The 22,613-nt window shown below is 39.9% G+C and overlaps 1 protein-coding gene across 1 annotated transcript in view; it reads left to right on the top strand.

Annotated features, from left to right (window-relative positions):
• LOC132558036 (mucin-3A-like) overlaps window positions 1-21,278 on the top strand; it is a 43,945-nt gene extending 22,667 nt beyond the window's left edge. The window contains exon 3 of the mRNA XM_060222558.1: window positions 17,007-21,278. Coding sequence (XP_060078541.1) covers window positions 17,007-21,278 — 4,272 coding nt within the window. The remainder of the gene's footprint in view (window positions 1-17,006) is intronic.
• Window positions 21,279-22,613: the final 1,335 nt, after the last annotated feature.

Below are 22,613 nucleotides of genomic sequence, written 5' to 3'. Positions count from 1 at the left end.
ACGACAGCTGATTCCATTCAGAAAGATTTGAGTGGATTTGTTGTACCCCATGTACAACCTCTGGGAAGCTGAGGAGGGATTTACCTCCCCTCATTTATGGTTGGGTATCAGGGTTCTCATCTGATCCCCTAATTCCTTCACCTAGTGTGTAAGAGTGCAGATAAGAGGCAACATGGTCGTACTGATAGGTTTTCATCATAGAATATAAATGTTTGTTTAAAAAAAAATATGCACCAACACAAAAATTTCTTACCCCGTCAATGTGTTGAGAAAATGAAAATAGTATATCAAAGATAAGATTTATGTAAGGAAATGTTTACAAGTTTTGTTTTCATTTTCAAGAAAAGAAACACATGTGTGTAAACAAATGTGAAAAAGGTCATTTTGATTCGGCAATAAAATGGAACTATACAATCAGGTGGAATTAGGAATATCTTGCCAAAATGAACCTTGCACATAATTGAACATTTCCAATGGCATCATGTTCTCATGCCCTTCTCTCACTTCCCCTTTGTCCTCATTCTTCTTTCTCCAATTCTGCCTCCATCAACCTCTTCCCCTTTTTGCCCACATCTCCCTCTGCGCCCTTAGGTCCCCTCATACTTCTTTTTTCAATTCTGCATCCATCGTTCCATCTCTTTCCTTCTGCCCTCATTTTTCTTTGTCATCTCTTATGGCCATTCTTCTTTTTTGTTTTCTGCTCCACTCCCTACTGTCACCCTACCCTCAGATCAATTAAATGTCAAAAAGTGTATCTATCCCCCAGACAACTTATATAGCCCTCAGATAGGGTATGTATGGTATATAGCCCTCAGACAGGTTATATATGGTATATAGCCCTCAGACAGGGTATATATGGTATATAGCCCTCAGACAAGGTATATAGCCCTCAGACAGGGAATATATGGTATATATGGTATATAGCCCTGAAACAAGGTATATATGGTATATAGCCCTCAGACAGGGTATATATGGTATATAGCCCTCAGACAGGGTATATATGGTATATAGCCCTCAGACAGGGTATATATGTTATATAGCCCTCAGACAGGGTATATATGGTATATAGCCCTCAGACAGGTTATATATGGTATATAGCCCTCAGACAGGGTATATATGGTATATAGCCCTCAGACAGGGTATATATGGTATATAGCCCTCAGACAAGGTATATATGGTATATAGCCCTCAGATAGGGTATATATGGTATATAGCCCTGAGACAAGGTATATAAGGTATATAGCCCTCAGACAGGGTATATATGGTATATAGCCCTCAGACAAGGTATATATGGTATATAGCCCTCAGACAGGGTATATATGGTATATAGCCCTCAGACAGGTTATATATGGTATATAGCCCTCAGACAGGGTATATATGGTATATAGCCCTCAGATAGGGTATATATGGTATATAGCCCTGAGACAAGGTATATATGGTATATAGCCCTCAGACAGGGAATATATGGTATATAGCCCTCAGACAGGGTATATATGGTATATAGCCCTCAGACAAGTTATATATGGTATATAGCCCTCAGACAGCGTATATATGTTATATAGCTCTCAGACAAGGTATACAACCCTCAGACAAGGTATACAACCCTCAGACAGGGTTGTATGGTATATAGCCCTCAGACAGGGTATATATGGTATATAGCCCTCAACCTGGCTATGTATGGTATATAGTCCTCAGACAAGGTATAAATGGTATATTACCTTCAGACAGGGTATGTATGGTATATAGCCCTCAGACAGGGTATATATGGTATATAGCCCTCAGACAGGGTATATATGGTATATAGCCCTCAGACAGGGTATATATGGTATATAGCTCTCAGACAAGGTATATATGGTATATAGCCCTCAGACAGGGTATATATGGTATATAGCCCTCAGACAAGGTATATATGGTATATAGCCCTCAACCTGGCTATGTATGGTATATAGCCCTCAGACAGGTTATATATGGTATATAGCTCTCAGACAAGGTATATATGGTATATAGCCCTCAGACAGGGTATATATGGTATATAGCCCTCAGACAAGGTATATATGGTATATACCCTCAGACAGGGTATATATCCCTCAGACAAGGTATATAGCCCTCAGACAGGGTATATATGTTATGTAGCTCTCAGACAGGGTATATATGGTATATAGCCCTCAGACACGGTATGTAAGGTATATAGCTCTCAGACAGGGTATACAACCCCCATAAAGGGTATATATGAATAAACTATGACTTTATCAACAAGTCAGTAACAGTAACAACCATTGTTGACACCTACCACCAAACCCTGCAACTCTGTACTTTATATTTCCATCGCCACAGACAGGGAGCAGACTGTCATTACACGAAACCCACTCTAACAAAAGACACATGCACCACATGAAATTATTAAATATTACGAGTGGAGGCTTAAAAAGTAATCCTGTCCAATAGTTGACTAGTTACAGTAAACAAGGCGGCCGACAAAAATGACTTGAAACAGAGGAAAATGTCTCGCCTCCCCTATACGCCGTGGTCATTGTGGATCCTGCCACTTTATCTTAATGAAGATTTTGATTGAAACACAGTGCAGTGTTTAACTACATCCTGGGTACTTATATTCCACTTCAGCTGGCCACATACTAATTCATAAGACTTCCTGAATTTGTTTGAACTTTACATATACCACTATGACATCTCATAACACAATGATGAAATCAACACAGCTAGTCAACGGAAGTCTTGTTGTACGGAAAAAAAGTTATGTTATTTAAGAGATATGCAAGACAAATTGTGTAAAGAACATAAAAAAAGGCATAAAGGGTGGGTATTGTTAGCCTTGTCACTTGGCTTTATGGAGAGTATATCATAAATCACCATAAATAGCTGCAAAATGTATGCATCAATATTCAGCACACATCAGTCGTTATACTACAATAAAACATTAACTGTGAATTGTTAATAAGACGCAATAAAGATAAAATTTCCATCAGGTAAAAATCAACAGGTGAAGTAAATACCCACACTTGTTGGTATCTATTGTTTTGTTTGAAATGTAAACTGTATACATATCACATATTTCTGGTACACAATGATCAAGTTTCCTGTGTCTTCCACCCCTCCCTATTTTCTTGGTGAACCAGAGTCAGTCTCGATCAACATGTGAAGTAAATACCTTTATTTGGTATATATTGTTTGTTTGAAATTCAAACTGTAAAGATATGTGGCAAACAATGATTGTCCCGTCCAGTCTCAGTGCTGCCCCTCCCTTCTTTCTCGGTGAACCATTTCCGAGTGTCAGTCTCCTCTCCCAACCCCCATCCCCCCTCCCTCCTCTCTAAATCCTGACTTCATCCCTATATCATACATATATCTAGAGTCAGATGAAATTCCCACATGGATCCTGTTAATGCAATTCTCTAAATTATGTTAAAATAGAGTAAAACAATTTCCTATCAAATGAAGTAAGAATGTGTCGGATTGTCAAATACACACAAGGCAGCGTTATCTAGATAATAGCATTGAATAAAGGAATTAACTTAAAGAGCGTTGTAACCAGTGCATATCATTGGTGAGAGCCATTAATATGTGAGAGTACTTGGTGTACCCATGCTTGTGGGAGGCTCTCATAGCCACAACAAAACCTCTTCTTATACACCAACGCTGTCTTTAATAACCAAGCCAATGTGTAGAATTAGCGAGAAGAATGATTAACTTGGAGCGTTATTCCCAATAATTCTGCAGATTGAAACCGAGCATAAAATCACAACAGTTGAACGTCAATTAAAATTTTGAAAAATTTTTCGCAAAACCTAACAGACGGGCATTATCCAATATAGATGGGGAGAAAACCATAACAAACTCATAAAAAATATACTTTTCTGAAGACAAGAATCTTGTTATTTGGTTCCAGGCTTCAATATGTACCCCCAGTTGAGTTAACAAAAGACGTGTTCCGAAGTGTTGATACCCAGTAAGTCATGTCAGTTCTGGCTATTGCCGCAACTGGCATAAGTGGCTAGTCAAAATTCCAATCTGTTTTGTCTCCTTTTTTTTCCCCTTTTCACACTTTTTCTTTTTACCCTTGTTTGCTGCTTTTACAAGAACTTAAAAAACAAAACAAAAAAAATCCCAGAATTGTGTGCTTTTGTGCGAGGGTTAATAATCTTAGGAATTTGGAAAATGGTGAATGGTTTGGGTTAATTATTTCTTAAATACCATGAACACTGCACTGAGAGTCAGAACCATCATTCATCAGTGTTACTCTGTTGCTAAGTGGTGTCAAGCTCGCTGATCTGTTCAAGCTTTCCTGTGTTGAAATAAACAAGCATGACAAATATCAGCCTAATGACAAGGATAAGTAATGGTACCTTCAGATCTGTGTACGATTATAACCTCCATATCTCAACAGTGTACACTAAATAATGGTACCTTCAGATCTGTGTACGATTATAACCCCCATATCTCAACAGTGTACACTAAATAATGGTACCTTCAGATCTGTGTACGATTATAACCTCCATATCTCAACAGTGTACACTAAATAATGGTACCTTCAGATCTGTGTACGATTATAACCTCCATATCTCAACAGTGTACACTAAATAATGGTACCTTCAGATCTGTGTACGATTATAACCTCCATATCTCAACAGTGTACACTAAATAATGGTTCCTTCAGATCTGTGTATGATTATAACCCCCATATCTCAACAGTGTACACTAAATAATGGTACCTTCAGATCTGTGTACAATTATAACCTCCATATCTCAACAGTGTACAGTCATATTTTGTGAAACTAACCACCATTTACTGTCATATCTTGTAAAAACAAACCATCATTTACTACTGTCAGGTCTTGTACAACCAACCAACCTTTTACTGTCAGATCTTGTACAACTAACCACCATTTACTGTCAGATCTTGTACAACTAACCACCATTTACTGTCAGATCTTGTACAACTAACCACCATTTACTGTCAGATCTTGTACAACTAACCACCATTTACAGTCTGATCTTGTACAACTAACCACCATTTACAGTCTGATCTTGTACAACTAACCATCATTTACTGTCACATCTTGTACAACTAACCACCATTTACTGTCAGATCTTGTACAACTAACCACCATTTACTGTCAGATCTTGTACAACTAACCACCATTTACTGTCAGATCTTGTACAACTAACCACCATTTACTGTCACATCTTGTACAACTAACCACCATTTACTGTCAGATCTTGTACAACTAACCACCACTTACTGTCAGATCTTGTACAACTAACCACCATTTACTGTCACATCTTGTACAACTAACCACCACTTACTGTCAGATCTACACATCAATTAATTACTCTATATGTTAGATACAAATTCCAGCCTATCTCAGTAAAGCAGCTGACCACTATCCCCAAATCATTGTTCCAGTACAGATCAATTTTTATTTAGTTTCCTTGTTCAGATAATAAAGCTAAGTTTTAGTGTCTTGTTTTGAAATGTTTACTCACAGTCAAACCGATATATCAGACATGCAAGTCATTTTGCAGGATACATAGACTCCAGGTAAATGCTTGATGATGAAAATTACTGATCTATCTTCAAGTAAATCAGATTCAAACCTTCAGAGAAATGCAGAACAAAGAGAGACAATTGTCATTATGTGGAGCTATAACCATGGAGAATGGAGTATACTGAAGAAAGATCATATACAGGGCTGTGCACTATTACTGTAGTATTACACTGTAGAGTGCATCACCTGTTCCCCAGTCATTACATGTCTACATCTATTTGATGTCCCCCTTCTTCCAGGAGTTTAATTGTTACACCCCAACCCTCGACACCTGACCCCCCCTCCGAGAGGGGAGCTACAATCTTCCTTTACTGCCCAGTGCCTTTTGTGTAGGCAGATCACAATCTCATCACTTACCAGCATCAAAGACAAGGTTTTTCTTTTCTCAGCAGGCAATTAAATTTATAATGCAATTTTTTTTCACAAAAAAATATGTATAGAGACTTGTATATGAAAGAACATTAAAGACAGAGTTTTGTATCAGCAAGCTTCATCAACTTTCACTTTGTCAATGACTGGAACCATTATATAAACACATAAACACAACACTGGTATGTGTACACTGGTAAATATAAACACTACACTCTGGTACCTCTATATAAACACTACACACTGATACCTCTATATAAACACTACACACTGGTACCTCTATATAAACACTACAAACCGGTACCTCTATATAAACACTACACTGGTACCTCTATATAAACACTACACACTGGTACCTCTATATAAACACTACACACTGGTACCTCTATATAAACACTACACACTGATACCTCTATATAAACACTACACACTGGTACCTCTATATAAACACTACACACTGGTACCTCTATATAAACACTACACTGGTACCTCTATATAAACACTACACACTGGTACCTCTATATAAACACTACACACTGGTACCTCTATATAAACACTACACACTGATACCTCTATATAAACACTACACACTGGTACCTCTATATAAACACTACACACTGATACCTCTATATAAACATACTGATACCTCTATATAAACACTACACTGATACCTCTATATAAACACTACACTGATACCTCTATATAAACACTACACACTGATACCTCTATATAAACACTACACACTGGTACCTCTATATAAACATTACACACTGGTACCTCTATATAAACACTACACACTGGTACCTCTATATAAACACTACACACTGGTACCTCTATATAAACACTACACACTGATACCTCTATATAAACACTACACACTGGTACCTCTATATAAACACTACACACTGGTATCTCTATATAAACACTACACACTGGTACCTCTATATAAACACTACACACTGGTACCTCTATATAAACACTACAATGATACCTCTATATAAACACACTGATACCTCTATATAACACTAAACACTGATACCTCTATATAAACACTACACACTGGTACCTCTATATAAACACTACAATGATACCTCTATATAAACACACTGATACCTCTATATAAACACTAAACACTGATACCTCTATATAAACACTACACACTGGTACCTCTATATAAACACTACACATTTGTACCTCTATATAAACACTACACACTGGTATCTCTATATAAACACTACACACTGGTACCTCTATATAAACACACTGGTACCTCTATATAAACACTACAATGATACCTCTATATAAACACACTGAAACCTCTATATAAACACTAAACACTGATACCTCTATATAAACACTACACACTGGTACCTCTATATAAACACTACAATGATACCTCTATATAAACACACTGATACCTCTATATAAACACTACACTGATACCTCTATATAAACACTACACACTGGTACCTCTATATAAACACTACACACTGGTACCTCTATATAAACACACTCATACCTCTATATAAACACACTGGTACCTCTATATAAACATTACACACTGGTACCTCTATATAAACACACTGATACCTCTATATAAACACTACACACTGGTACCTCTATATAAACACTACACACTGGTACCTCTATATAAACACTACACACTGGTATCTCTATATAAACACTACACACTGGTACCTCTATATAAACACTACACTGATACCTCTATATAAAAACTACACTGATACCTCTATATAAACACTACACACTGGTACCTCTATATAAACACTACACACTGATACCTCTATATAAACACTACACTGATACCTCTATATAAACACACTGATACCTCTATATAAACACTAAACACTGGTACCTCTATATAAACACACTGGTACCTCTATATAAACACACTGATACCTCTATATAAACACTACACACTGGTACCTCTATATAAACACTACACACTGGTACCTCTATATAAACACACTGGTACCTCTATATAAACACACTGGTACCTCTATATAAACACACTGATACCTCTATATAAACACTACACACTGGTACCTCTATATAAACACTACACACTGGTACCTCTATATAAACACACTGATACCTCTATATAAACACTACACACTGGTACCTCTATATAAACACTACACACTGGTACCTCTATATAAACACACTGATACCTCTATATAAACACACTGGTACCTCTATATAAACACTACACACTGGTACCTCTATATAAACACTACACACTGGTACCTATATAAACACTACACTGATACCTCTATATAAACACTACACACTGGTACCTCTATATAAACACTACACTGATACCTCTATATAAACACTACACACTGGTACCTCTATATAAACATTACACACTGATACCTCTATATAAACACTACACACTGATAACTCTAAATAAACACTACACACTGGTACCTCTATATAAACACTACACACTGATACCTCTATATAAACACTACACACTGATACCTCTATATAAACACTACACACTGGTAACTCTAAATAAACACTACACACTGGTACCTCTATATAAACACTACACACTGGTATCTCTATATAAACACTACACACTGGTACCTCTATATAAACACTACACACTGGTACCTCTATATAAACACTACACACTGGTACCTCTATATGAACACTACACACTGGTACCTCTATATAAACACTACACACTGGTACCTCTATATAAACACTACACACTGGTACCTCTATATAAACACTACACACTGGTACCTCTATATAAACACTACACACTGGTACCTCTATATAAACACTACACACTGATACCTCTATATAAACACTACACTGATACCTCTATATAAACACTACACACTGGTACCTCTATATAAACACTACACACTGGTACCTCTATATAAACACTACACACTGGTACCTCTATATAAACACTACACACTGGTACCTCTATATAAACACTACACACTGGTACCTCTATATAAACACTACACACTGGTACCTCTATATAAACACTACACACTGTTACCTCTAAATAAACACTACACACTGGTACCTCTATATAAACACTACACACTGATAACTCTATATAAACACTACACACTGGTATCTCTATATAAACACTACACACTGGTACCTCTATATAAACACTACACACTGATACCTCTATATAAACACTACACACTGGTACCTCTATATAAACACTACACACGGACCTCTATATAAACACTACACACTGGTATCTCTATATAAACATTACACACTGGTACCTCTATATAAACACTACACACTGGTACCTCTATATAAACACTACACACTGGTACCTCTATATAAACACTACACACGGACCTCTATATAAACAAATCAACTCCTGGCAGAAGATATACACCTCATCCGTTCCATTTTTGTACCGAAGTAAATAAAAATATAGAATTGTAACAATAAATGCTACTGATAAAGCATACCAATTTCATTTTGATAAAACCTTCCAATTTCAAAGGAAATTGGTTGAAAACTGAGGGAGGAGATCTCTGGTTGAAATCAAAAAGCTCATCAATTCAAAGGGCAGTAACTATACTGATTGTTGAATCAAAATATCACTACAAAGACATGTTGTATGTTTTATCATACACCATATTTTAACAAAATTAATCAAAACATGAGAGAGGATATCTTTTGAGAAATGTTGAAGAAAAATAAAGGGCAATAACTCTCCAATATTGTGAAATGAAACTGATGTCAGGAAAACACATATTTCAAGTCAGATTACTTAAAGCATTCCACGTAGAAAGACAAGATGAAAACTGAATTAAAAATTCTCCACACAAGATTGAAATCAGGAAAAGAGCAAGGGGTAGTAACTCTCCATAAAAATATTGAATCAAGACGCCATTCAGGAAAACACAAAGAAGCAGAGATTTTGAGACAAGTGAAATTTCAGACTAGAATACATACTTTGTAATATATACTATCAAAACTTCTGACCACTACATTACACTACACTAAATGTACTCTTATTTTACAAAGGGATTTTTTTTAATCTTTTCTTTTTTGAATGAAAAAACTGGCATTTAACAATTACTGTTTTATCTGTAAGGAAAAAATATTAATATTCTTCTATATTTACAAGTAAATAACTGATATATTTCTGATATTAATTAATGGTTACAACGTTGCCAGTAAACATTTGTGATCAAACGGCTTTCATTTTAGTTACTCGGAGCCCTCATTTTTGCAGCCAATTCCCTGCAGCTCTTTTTTCTCGTCTTAAGGTGCCTTGGTCAGTGAAAACAAACAGGACCAAGCAGCCATGAAAATTAATGAAAATTTCATTCATCCACATTCCTTCTTTTCAATCCCAATAATTCTGACAAATATTCTGACGGATGTGCATGGAGATAGAAACAAGTGTGAAATTTATGCAGAAGACAGTTATAATGGTAAACATCCTAGGAATAGGATGGACAAAACACATACAAGAAACTATGAATTCAATGTTTGGAAAGCTAAGTTACCAAAGATTTCATTTAATCATTACATTAAAATGTATATTTGTGAAAAAAAGTCACAGAAATTTCATTAGTTGTAATTAATTGACAGAAAAGTTATTGATTTTTATGATCAAATATTGTACACATTTACTGTAACTGTCCAGTTAAAGACACAATGGAGTGCAGCAGCATCTGTAATGCTGAATCACGCTAAGGAATAGCCATTTAACATGATGAAGACAATGCCCAGCACCCCCACTGACACTAAACCATTAATGGATGCATATGAAGGAAACAATGACACAGACGGTAGCCCCGGCAACAGCCGTCAAATTTTGGTCAAAGACTACTCAAATGACAGCTAAAAATTCCGATGGAGGTCTAACTTCAATTATATTCTTTAATTCTTGGAGTTTTCCTCATTTCTTTTTTCTTTACTAAAGTCATGATTAATAACTCAAAATCAATGTTTCTAGAAAGAAAGTTATAAAAAAAGGGTGCTTACATTTCTGTTGTAATTTCAAAATATTTATTTTTTAAAATTAATTAATTAATGTTAACAGATGAGATATACCATTATTTTTAATTTTTGCCCATCCAAAAAAGAATGATAAAATATTTTGAACATTTTTAATGTGTAAAGAATATCGAATTGGAAATGAACAGTTTTTCTGTTACACTGTTCAGAGGGACAAAGCTACAACTAATAACATGTTACAATGACATGTAAAACTTTCAACATCATTAAGAATGAGACTCTATAATCTTCCAACACATATCTTAAACTTTTTCGGAGAAAAAATGAAAGAGAGAGAGAGAGACATGCTAATGTAACCATTCAAAAGGAATATGCCATGAAAATGAAATACTTCAAAATGAAATTGTCAAATGTTCACAGAAAAGAGGATTAAACTGAAAAGAGCCATTCGGTTGGTGTTGTGGTGCCCCCTGGGTCAGACTTAGGGAGCGAGGAGATTGTCATGGTGACAGGTGAGGTGCTCACACTGATTACAGCTACCTCTTTGCTCTCAAGTCATATCATCACAACCACAGAATCACAATGATAATATGCTGAAACAAAAACTGCCAGATGAGGGCTCCAAGACGACCGTTAAGCTGACAGAGGTAATGACAACACAGTCTTAGCTGGTAATCTCCTCATTTAGTCTACATTTAAAACTGGCCGCTTTGCTGCTGACAACAGAAACAAATTTAAGTATGATGGTATCAGATTTTCTTTCCAATGATACTTGGTATTATAGATATGCATCACTCATTTACATCTGTTGACAAGGATGGTATTGGGTGTTGTGGGATTTTATTCAACATCTTGTGTATTTCAGAGAAAGAGCAGGAAAGACATTTAATGCCAGTGGGTTTGTAATCCCTGACTATCTGACAAGGCTTACATCCCCTACCTGTCAAAACAAAGCCTGCCTCAACGCAGACGCAGACGTCTTGGCCAACACCAACTAAAAGGTACCCGCTCACACAACTCTGTCAGGCAGCCATCTTGTGTGTTTCACCTTCAGGATTAGAGGACATTAATGCTGTGGTCTTTTCAATGATTACAAAGTTATCTGACTTAATTACATACCCACCTGTCAACAGCTCAAACATGTATCTATCACTTTGAAAATGATACCGAATCCTTGCTTTGGATTCTAGTCCTCCTTAAGGTCTAAATCACAGACATTTAACTGACAATTATCATTGATATCAATGAGTTTTTTTTATATCCTCGTCTTTGACTTACAGCGCAGTCCATATCATAGACACCTTATCAATATCATTGATTATTGATAGTGTTTAAGACTATCATGATAAATGAAAAATTAAATATCATAATACAATATTAAGATAATTTATCACTAGATCTTTTGAGACAGATCGAAGATAGAATAAATTTAATTTAATTTTGTATTCTACTGTTTTGAGACAACAATTTAAATTGTTTTCATCGTTGACCACAGGTCATCACTGACCAAAGGTCAAAACATTTTTATTTCCCTCAGCCTCTATAGTGCCTAATAGATAATAGAGACCTTTATGATGGCTGCAAGACTCTTACATCATGTAAAAGATCCCCAACAAATACGCGCCCTGACAGAAAGTGCCTGCGACAGCCTACCAGCATCAGGCAAGGAGAAACGACAGCATTGGCAGCATCATCCTTTGTAATCTGGTCGCAGATTACATCAACAAATACTTGTAAAATCACATTACCTATAACACTCCCATTAAAGGGCTTTCTCTTGCCTTCAGTTTTTGTTGAGACTCTGTTTAATACTTTATTTTGTGATGATACCAGTTGCCATCGAAATTCCAAATCGGCTTCAAATGACTTTCCAGAGCTATTTGTAACCAAAGAGTATTAAAGTTTTTCCCGTAACCTCCATATTAGAGCAACGTAAATTAAGAAATTTCAATGAACAGATTGGATGTCTATTAACTGTGCTATTACTTGTGTTTGTTATACTTGTTTTGTGGTCCTATGAGTAGCTATAGCTGTAACCTGTACTGAAATGAGATGATGCACGAAAAGGGCAGCAACCACACTGTCGCTTATTAACTCAGGCCAATCAGGCTACACAAACAAGACTGGTCATAGGACAGGTGACTTCTAAAAAGACGTGTGATCTCTGTTAATATGTGGTCTCTCCAAAACATTTAAAATGTCTCCAAATCAAGGCATTGGAACTCTTAGCATTGAACTGTAGGAAGATGGGATTTCTACATTAAAGGCATGATTTAAACCCTCAGGTTAATTGGTCTTGGAAGATATTTGTACACTTGTAATCTATCACCATATCTGCACTTTGTAGTCTCTTAAGACATCAAATTGAACTCTGTCATGAAAAAGTCCATGAATATACGACATTTGAACTCTCAGGAAATGTCATTCTTTAAGACATCTGAACTCTCAGGAAATGTCATCTCTCAAGACATTAATTAGAACTCTCAGGAAATGTCATCTCTCAAGACATTAATTAGAACTCTCAGGAAATGTCATCTCTCAAGACATTAATTAGAACTCTCAGGAAATGTCATCTCTCAAGACATTAATTATAACTCTCAGGAAATGTCATCTCTCAAGACATTAATTAGAACTCTCAGGAAATGTCATCTTCAGGAAATGCCATCTCTCAAGACATTAATTAGAACTCTCAGGAAATGTCATCTCTCAAGACATTAATTAGAACTCTCAGGAAATGCCATCTCTCAAGACATCTGAACTCTCAAGATATGTCATGACATATGTCTGACAAGATATTTAAACTCTGGAGACACTTTATCTCCCAAGCAAATTGAAAAAGACAGAAGCTTAGGAGACAATGTGTCTGACAGAATTCATATGTCTTGAGAAATCACATTACTAATAAAAGTTTAAACGTCTTGAGAGGCTTCATCTCTCAAGAGTTATCATGTCTCGATAGAACAAGATAGCTTTAATCTAAAAGCAACTAATTACAACAGCAGAAATGAAAAATTATCTCCAGGAAAAAAAGAAAAAAAAAACTGGCACCAACACTTGACAAAATAAAGGAAATAGAAACATCAAAACGAACGTGACACCATAAACCAATGCATTTTCAAGGCTCTCTTTCTATTTATGTGCCTCGTTTACTGTAAATATCACCTTACACACATTCCATTAATTACTAGTTAACGAGTGCACACCTGTGACATCACCTGCAATGTACCAATTAATACAACAACCAAAACAAACCAAAATAAAGACTGCAAATATGTATTTAATAAAAAACGCCATATAGAGTAAATTCTGACTTTATCATCAATATTTCCAGTTACTGTTTGGAGTTGCTACGTAGCAACGGTTACCAGACAATGTGCCGGAGGTATTGTTGGGCGGGTTCACCTGGGCTGTAATTACCTGTGTCCCTAAGGCCATCTCCGCGGCCACAACGATACATCACAACTACAATACGCGATCTCGCACGCCCCAGACCCCCAAACAGGCAGGGGTTTCACTGATACTGTGCCTCTCATATCACCCCACCTTTCTACAAATATTGACATGGTCTCATTACAACACAACAACTATTAACAGTGCTACCGTAGACAATTCCAATTGTTCCTCGTGATGTTTGTCAAAGCTTTGAAGGGGAACTTTATAAAGGGACAATTTAATTTTAGAAAAGTTTTAAATCTTAATTGTATGTACACCTACCAGACACGGCCTTTGTCAAGGGCGAGCAACTCTCTTTGGTAAAATGATCCCCCAAGACCGTGTAATTCCCTACCTGATGTACTCACACACACTCATCCATTGTACCCTACCAAATCCAAACAATTGTCAACATATTAAAGAGATATTTTAACATTCATAACAGGAACAATTCCTTCACATCTATTATTACTGAATTAAATCCCCAGTAACATATATTCTCACAAAGCGAAATTGAGACAATCCTAACTTCCCTATGTCACACAGGTAATTATTGAACAAGACAAAAACATGACCATTATTTATCAAAGATTTTGATAGCAACACCTTTAAACCATAATGAAGTCTGAGGTTTGTGTCTGACGGCACTTTAAAATTTCCCTTCCCTGTCAATTGTACCGCCACCGAAGGCCAACTAGGTATAGATTTAGCCCACTCGCAGATAACATTGTCGTTCTTTGAACGTCCTGTTACCAGGCATTGTTACATTTTTAACTATTATGACATTAATGCCTTATTTTTCTATAATAGAGTTCATAACAATTACCAGATCTTCTTTTCATGGTAAACAGGAGGGCGATATTAATATCCCTGGGCACTTGGCTCATTGTGGAAATCGTGACATACACACAATGCCCTGTTACAGGACACGACAGATAAACTGATGATAGGCACTGTTTTTAAGAGAAACTCTCTTTAAACTTGTAAAATGAAGTTTCAACTTGCACTATACAGTCTTAATTACCTGGTGACAACTAGTTTAAACGACATATGCATCAGTCCAACCTAGTTTGTGCTGTCCTATAACAAGTCACACAAAGTGACAACATTAGAGCAACAAAGATGGTCAACATTCACAATAAAAATCTAGGATAGAGTTATCTTAAGTGATGAGTATTCTTGATCTTATTTAGGGATAATCCTGGAGGGGTTCAAGGGATCCTGGGCCTATCAAGACTGAACTCTCCCATTTTCCATTTTTTATAACATTTTTTGTATCTTACATAGGATGTCCTACCTTGTTTTTTATATTGACCAAAAATTTCCCAAAATGGCCCATTTTTCTCAGTTTCAGAATTTTTTTCCTGCTGACTTCTATAATTGAAAAATAATGAAAAAAGATATCACAGCTTTCAAATTTTGAATGTCATGTGGTGTGCAATGATCATTAAGTACAAAGCCAAACTATAAAATGCCCTGTTAAATTTAACCTTTTTTCAAACTGGGATATTTTTCACCCCTGATCATTTTTGTCCTTGTACCATTATACACCCACTCGCCTCCTGTTTATTTTGCCCTCTGGGGATTATATAAAAGGCTTAATGTATAAATGGAAGAAGAATTTTACTGCATCAAACAACAATTTTTTCCGATCAGGACTCGTCAAAAACGGCTTCAAACCGCTCCTAAACAAATACCGAGAAATATAGATATGGAGGTGCACTTAATGCATCATTTAATCAGAATGGTATATTTTTTGGAAAATGAAAAAAAAAGTGAATAACATTTCTTCTAATTCTATTCTTAAAAAGATGTCTCTACTTCCTGTTGTTCACAATGGACTCGCAAAGCAATAGATCTATGATGTCAGCTCGCGTGCTTTTGGTATTCATCGAAGCACACTATCAGCCGTCACCAAATCACAGATGAACATCACCTTTTTTTGGATGTAAAAGACAGATGTTGTTCGTTGGCTAAACAATAATTACAGAAAAACATCCTGTTTTGTTTTACCACTTAATGTGTGTATAAAATGAAACTGAAAAGAAAAAAAAATCAATTAACTTTCTATCAGATATCAATGGTGTACTTCTATAAAGCAACAAGCAAGACATGAACAATGAATGAAGATTATCGACACCGATCATCTCTGACAAAAACAATTAGGAGGATCATAATGTCAGCATTAAAAGAGTCAAGCACAAAGGTTTATGGCTGGTTTGAATGACAGTATGGCTAAACATGTCTGAGGTATTATAGAGGAAACACTAGAGTCCCATAGATCTCATGTGTACAACTAACCGATCCCTTCAGTTCCCCCAAAATACAGGTGACCGATCCCTTCAGTTCCCACAAAATACAGGTGACCGATCCCTACAGCTTCCACACTATACAGGTGACCAATCCCTTCAGTTCCCACACCATACAGGTGACAGATCCCTACAGCTCTCACACCATACAGGTGACCGATCCCTTCAGTTCCCACCCCATACAAGTGACAGATCCCTACAGCTTCCACACTATACAGGCTACAGATCCCTACAGCTCCCACACCATACCGGAGACAGGTCCCCACAGCTCCCACACCATACAGGTGACAGATCCCTACAGCTTCCACACTATACAGGCTAAAGATCCTACAGCTCTCACACCATACAGGTGACAGATCCTTACAGCTCCCACACCATACAGGTGACAGATCCCTACAGTTCCCACACCATACAGGTGACCGATCCTTACAGTTCCCACACCATACTGGAGACAGGTCCCCACAGCTCCCACACCATACAGGTGACAGATCCCTACAGCTTCCACACTATACAGGCTAAAGATCCCTACAGCTCTCACACCATACAGGTGACAGATCCCTACAGCTCCAACACCATACCGGAGACAGATCCTTACAGTTCCCACACCATACAGGTGACAGATCCTTACAGTTCCCACACCATACAGGTGACCAATCCCTTCAGTTCCCACCCCATACAAGTGACAGATCCCTACAGCTCCCACACTTTACATGCTAAAGATCCCTACAGCTCCCACACCATACAGGTGACAGATCCCTACAGCTTCCACACTATACAGGCTAAAGATCCCTACAGCTCTCACACCATACAGGTGACAGATCCCTACAGCTCCAACACCATACCGGAGACAGATCCTTACAGTTCCCACACCATACAGGTGACAGATCCTTACAGTTCCCACACCATACAGGTGACAGATCCTTACAGTTCCCACACCATACAGGTGACAGATCCCTACAGTTCCAACACCATACAGGTGACAGATCCCTACAGCTCCAACACCATACAGGTGACAGATCCCTACAGCTCCAACACCATACAGGCAACAGATACCTACAGCTCCCACACCATACCGGAGACAGATCCCTACAGTTCCCACACCATACAGGTGACAGATCCCTACAGTTCGCACACCATACCAGAGACAGATCCTTACAGTTCCCACACTATACAGGTGACAGATCCCTACAGCTCCCACAACATACAGGCAACAGATCCCTATAGCTCCCACACCATTCAGGTGACAGATCCCTACAGCTCCAACACCATACTGGAGACAGATCCCTACAGCTCCCACACTATACAGGTGACAGATTCCTACAGCTCCCACTCAATACAGGTGACAGATCCTTACAGTTCCCACACCATACAGGTGACAGATCCCTACAGCGCCCACACCATACAGGTGACAGATCCCTACAGTTCCCACACCATACGGGTGACAGATCCCTACAGCGCCCACACCATACAGGTGACAGATCCCTACAGTTCCCACACCATACAGGTGACAGATCCCTACAGCTCCCACTCAATACAGGTGACAGATCCCTACAGCTCCCACACTATACAGGCGACAGATCCCTATAGCTCTCACACCATTCAGGTGACAGATCCCTACAGCTCCCACACCATACAGGCAACAGATCCCTATAGCTCCCACACCATTCAGGTGACAGATCCCTACAGCTCCCACACCATACAGGCGACAGATCCGTACAGCTCCCACTCAATACAGGTGACAGATCCCTACAGTTCCCACACCATACAGGTGACAGATCCCTACCGTTCCCACACAATACAGGTGACAGATCCCTTCAGTTCATACATCATACAGGTGACAGATTCCTACCACTCCCACACCATACAGGTGACAGATACCTTCAGTTCATACATCATACAGGTGACAGATCCCTACAGCTCCCACATCATACAGGTGACAGGTCCCTACAGCTCCCACACTATACAGGTGACTGATCCCTACAGGTCTCACACCATACAGGCGACAGATACCTACAGCTCCCACACAATACAGGCGACAGATCCCTATAGCTCCCACACCATTCAGGGGACAGATCCCTACAACCCCCGCACAATACAGGCGACAGATCCCTACAGCTCCCACACCAACCAGCTGACAGATCCCTACAGTTCCCACACTATTCAGGAAACAGATCCCTACAGCTCTCACACCATACAGGTGACAGATCCCTACAGCTCCCACACTATACAGGTGACTGATCCCTACAGCTCTCACACCATACAGGCGACAGATACCTACAGCTCCCACACAATACAGGCGACAGATCCTTATAGCTCCCACACCATTCAGGTGACAGATCCCTACAACTCCCGCACAATACAGGTGACAGATCCCTACCGTTCCCACACAATACAGGTGACAGATCCCTTCAGTTCATACATCATACAGGTGACAGATTCCTACCGCTCCCACACCATACAGGTGACAGATACCTTCAGTTCATACATCATACAGGTGACAGATCCCTACAGCTCCCACATCATACAGGTGACAGGTCCCTACAGCTCCCACACTATACAGGTGACTGATCCCTACAGCTCTCACACCATACAGGCGACAGATACCTACAGCTCCCACACAATACAGGCGACAGATCCCTATAGCTCCCACACCATTCAGGTGACAGATCCCTACAACTCCCGCACAATACATGCGACAGATCCCTACAGCTCCCACACCAACCAGCTGACAGATCCCTACAGTTCCCACACTATTCAGGAAACAGATCCCTACAGCTCCCACATCATACAGGTGACAGGTCCCTACAGCTCCCACACTATACAGGTGACTGATCCCTACAGGTCTCACACCATACAGGCGACAGATACCTACCGCTCCCACACAATACAGGCGACAGATCCCTATAGCTCCCACACCATTCAGGTGACAGATCCCTACAACTCCCGCACAATACAGGCGACAGATCCCTACAGCTCCCACACCAACCAGCTGACAGATCCCTACAGTTCCCACACTATTCAGGAAACAGATCCCTACAGCTCTCACACCATACAGGTGACAGATCCCTACAGCTCCCACACTATACAGGTGACTGATCCCTACAGCTCTCACACCATACAGGCGACAGATACCTACAGCTCCCACACAATACAGGCGACAGATCCCTATAGCTCCCACACCATTCAGGTGACAGATCCCTACAACTCCCGCACAATACAGGTGACAGATCCCTACCGTTCCCACACAATACAGGTGACAGATCCCTTCAGTTCATACATCATACAGGTGACAGATTCCTACCGCTCCCACACCATACAGGTGACAGATACCTTCAGTTCATACATCATACAGGTGACAGATCCCTACAGCTCCCACATCATACAGGTGACAGGTCCCTACAGCTCCCACACTATACAGGTGACTGATCCCTACAGCTCTCACACCATACAGGCGACAGATACCTACAGCTCCCACACAATACAGGCGACAGATCCCTATAGCTCCCACACCATTCAGGTGACAGATCCCTACAACTCCCGCACAATACATGCGACAGATCCCTACAGCTCCCACACCAACCAGCTGACAGATCCCTACAGTTCCCACACTATTCAGGAAACAGATCCCTACAGCTCTCACACCATACAGGTGACAGATCCCTACAGCTCCCACACTATACAGGTGACTGATCCCTACAGCTCTCACACCATACAGGCGACAGATACCTACAGCTCCCACACAATACAGGCGACAGATCCCTATAGCTCCCACACCATTCAGGTGACAGATTCCTACAACTCCCGCACAATACAGACGACAGATCCCTACAGCTCCCACACCAACCAGCTGACAGATCCCTACAGTTCCCACACTATTCAGGAAACAGATCCCTACAGCTCTCACACCATACAGGTGACAGATCCCTACAGCTCTCACATCACACAGGTGACCGATCCCTACAGCTCCCACACCATGCAGGTGACAGATCCCTACAGCTCCCACACCATACAGGTGACAGATCCCTACAGCTCTCACACCAAACAGGTGACAGATCCCTACAGCTCCCACACTATACAGGTGACTGATCCCTACAGCTCTCACTCCATACAGGTGACAGATCCCTACAGCTCCCACACTATACAGGTGACTGATCCCTACAGCTCTCACACCATACAGGCGACAGATACCTACAGCTCCCACACAATACAGGCGACAGATCCCTATAGCTCCCACACCATTCAGGTGACAGATCCCTACAACTCCCGCACAATACAGGCGACAGATCCCTCCAGCTCCCACACCAACCAGCTGACAGATCCCTACAGTTCCCACAATATTCAGGAAACAGATCCCTACAGCTCTCACACCATACAGGTGACAGATCCCTACAGCTCTCACATCACACAGGTGACAGATCCCTACAGCTCCCACACCATGCAGGTGACAGATCCCTACAGCTCCCACACCATACAGGTGACAGATCCCTACAGCTCTCACATCATACAGGTGACAGATCCCTACAGCTCCCACACCATGCAGGTGACAGATCCCTACAGCTCCCACACCATACAGGCGACAGATCCCTACAGCTCCAACATCATGCAGGTGAAAGATCCCTAGTTCTCTTTTACGGTACAGGTGCAGGTGACAGATTCCTACAGCTATCACACAGTGACTTAATGAGCCTGTTTTATTGTTTACAGGCTGTTAACTAGATAACATTCATAGTTCCTAGGTTAGTTACAGATGTACTTCTGATCAGACAATCTGTTGGACCCTGACACCTAATGTGAAATGTCAGAACTTCAATCATCATTTCACACACAATTAAAAATAAAATCTAACAATCATCAACCATTTTAGAATGTCCTAATGACTAGAAGTAAAAATAAGAAGAAATTCCTGGCAAGTTTTATCCTTAGTAATTTCTTTACAGATTAAATTCATTAACGAGTGTTTGTAATAAAAAAACAAAATAAATATAAAACAATTAGCATTATTCTTTATAGTTAGACAAGCTCCTGTTTTATTTCATCAGATTACAAGAGTACAAACTTAAAAGCCCCCTCGGGTAGTATTGGTGGGGGACAGATTGGAGTACAAACCTCAAGCCTCCCTCTGGTAGTACTGGTCGGGGACAGATGGAGTACAAACCTAGGCCCCCTCTGGCCGTACTGGTCGGGGACAGATGGAGTACAAACCTAGGCCCCCTCTGGTAGTATTGGTGGGGGACAGATGGAGTACAAACCTAGGTTCCCTCTGGTATTACTGGTGGGGGACAGATGGAGTACAAACCTAAGCCCCCTCTGGTAGTACTGGTCGGGGACAGATGGAGTACAAACCTAGGCCCCCTCTGGCCGTACTGGTCGGGGACAGATGGAGTACAAACCTAGGCCCCCTCTGGTAGTATTGGTGGGGGACAGATGGAGTGCAAACCTAGGTTCCCTCTGGTATTACTGGTGGGGGACAGATGGAGTACAAACCTAAGTTCCCTCTGGTATTACTGGTGGGGGACAGATGGAGTACAAACCTAAGCCCCCTCTGGTAGTACTGGTCGGGGACAGATGGAGTACAAACCTAAGTTCCCTCTGGTAGTACTGGTGGGGACAGATGGAGTACAAACCTAAGCCCCCTCTGGTAGTACTGGTGGGGGACAGATGGAGTACAAACCTAGGCCCCCTCTGGTAGTACTGGTGGGGACAGATGGAGTACAAACCTAAGCCCCCTCTGGTAGTACTGGTGGGGGACAGATGGAGTACAAACCTAGGCCCCCTCTGGTAGTATTGGTGGGGGACAGATGGAGTACAAACCTAGGCCCCCTCTGGCCGTACTGGTCGGGGACAGATGGAGTACAAACCTAGGCCCCCTCTGGTAGTACTGGTGGGGACAGATGGAGTACAAACCTAGGCCCCCTCTGGTAGTAGTGGTGGGGGACAGATGGAGTACAAACCTAGG

This window comes from Ylistrum balloti, unplaced genomic scaffold, assembly GCF_031769215.1.
Source record: "Ylistrum balloti isolate Yb309-2 unplaced genomic scaffold, AGI_CSIRO_Ybal_v1 Utg370746, whole genome shotgun sequence".
Lineage (NCBI taxonomy): Eukaryota > Metazoa > Mollusca > Bivalvia > Pectinida > Pectinidae > Ylistrum > Ylistrum balloti.
The sequence above is the reverse complement of the archived record's forward strand: the minus strand, read 5'-3'. Positions and strand labels throughout refer to the sequence as shown.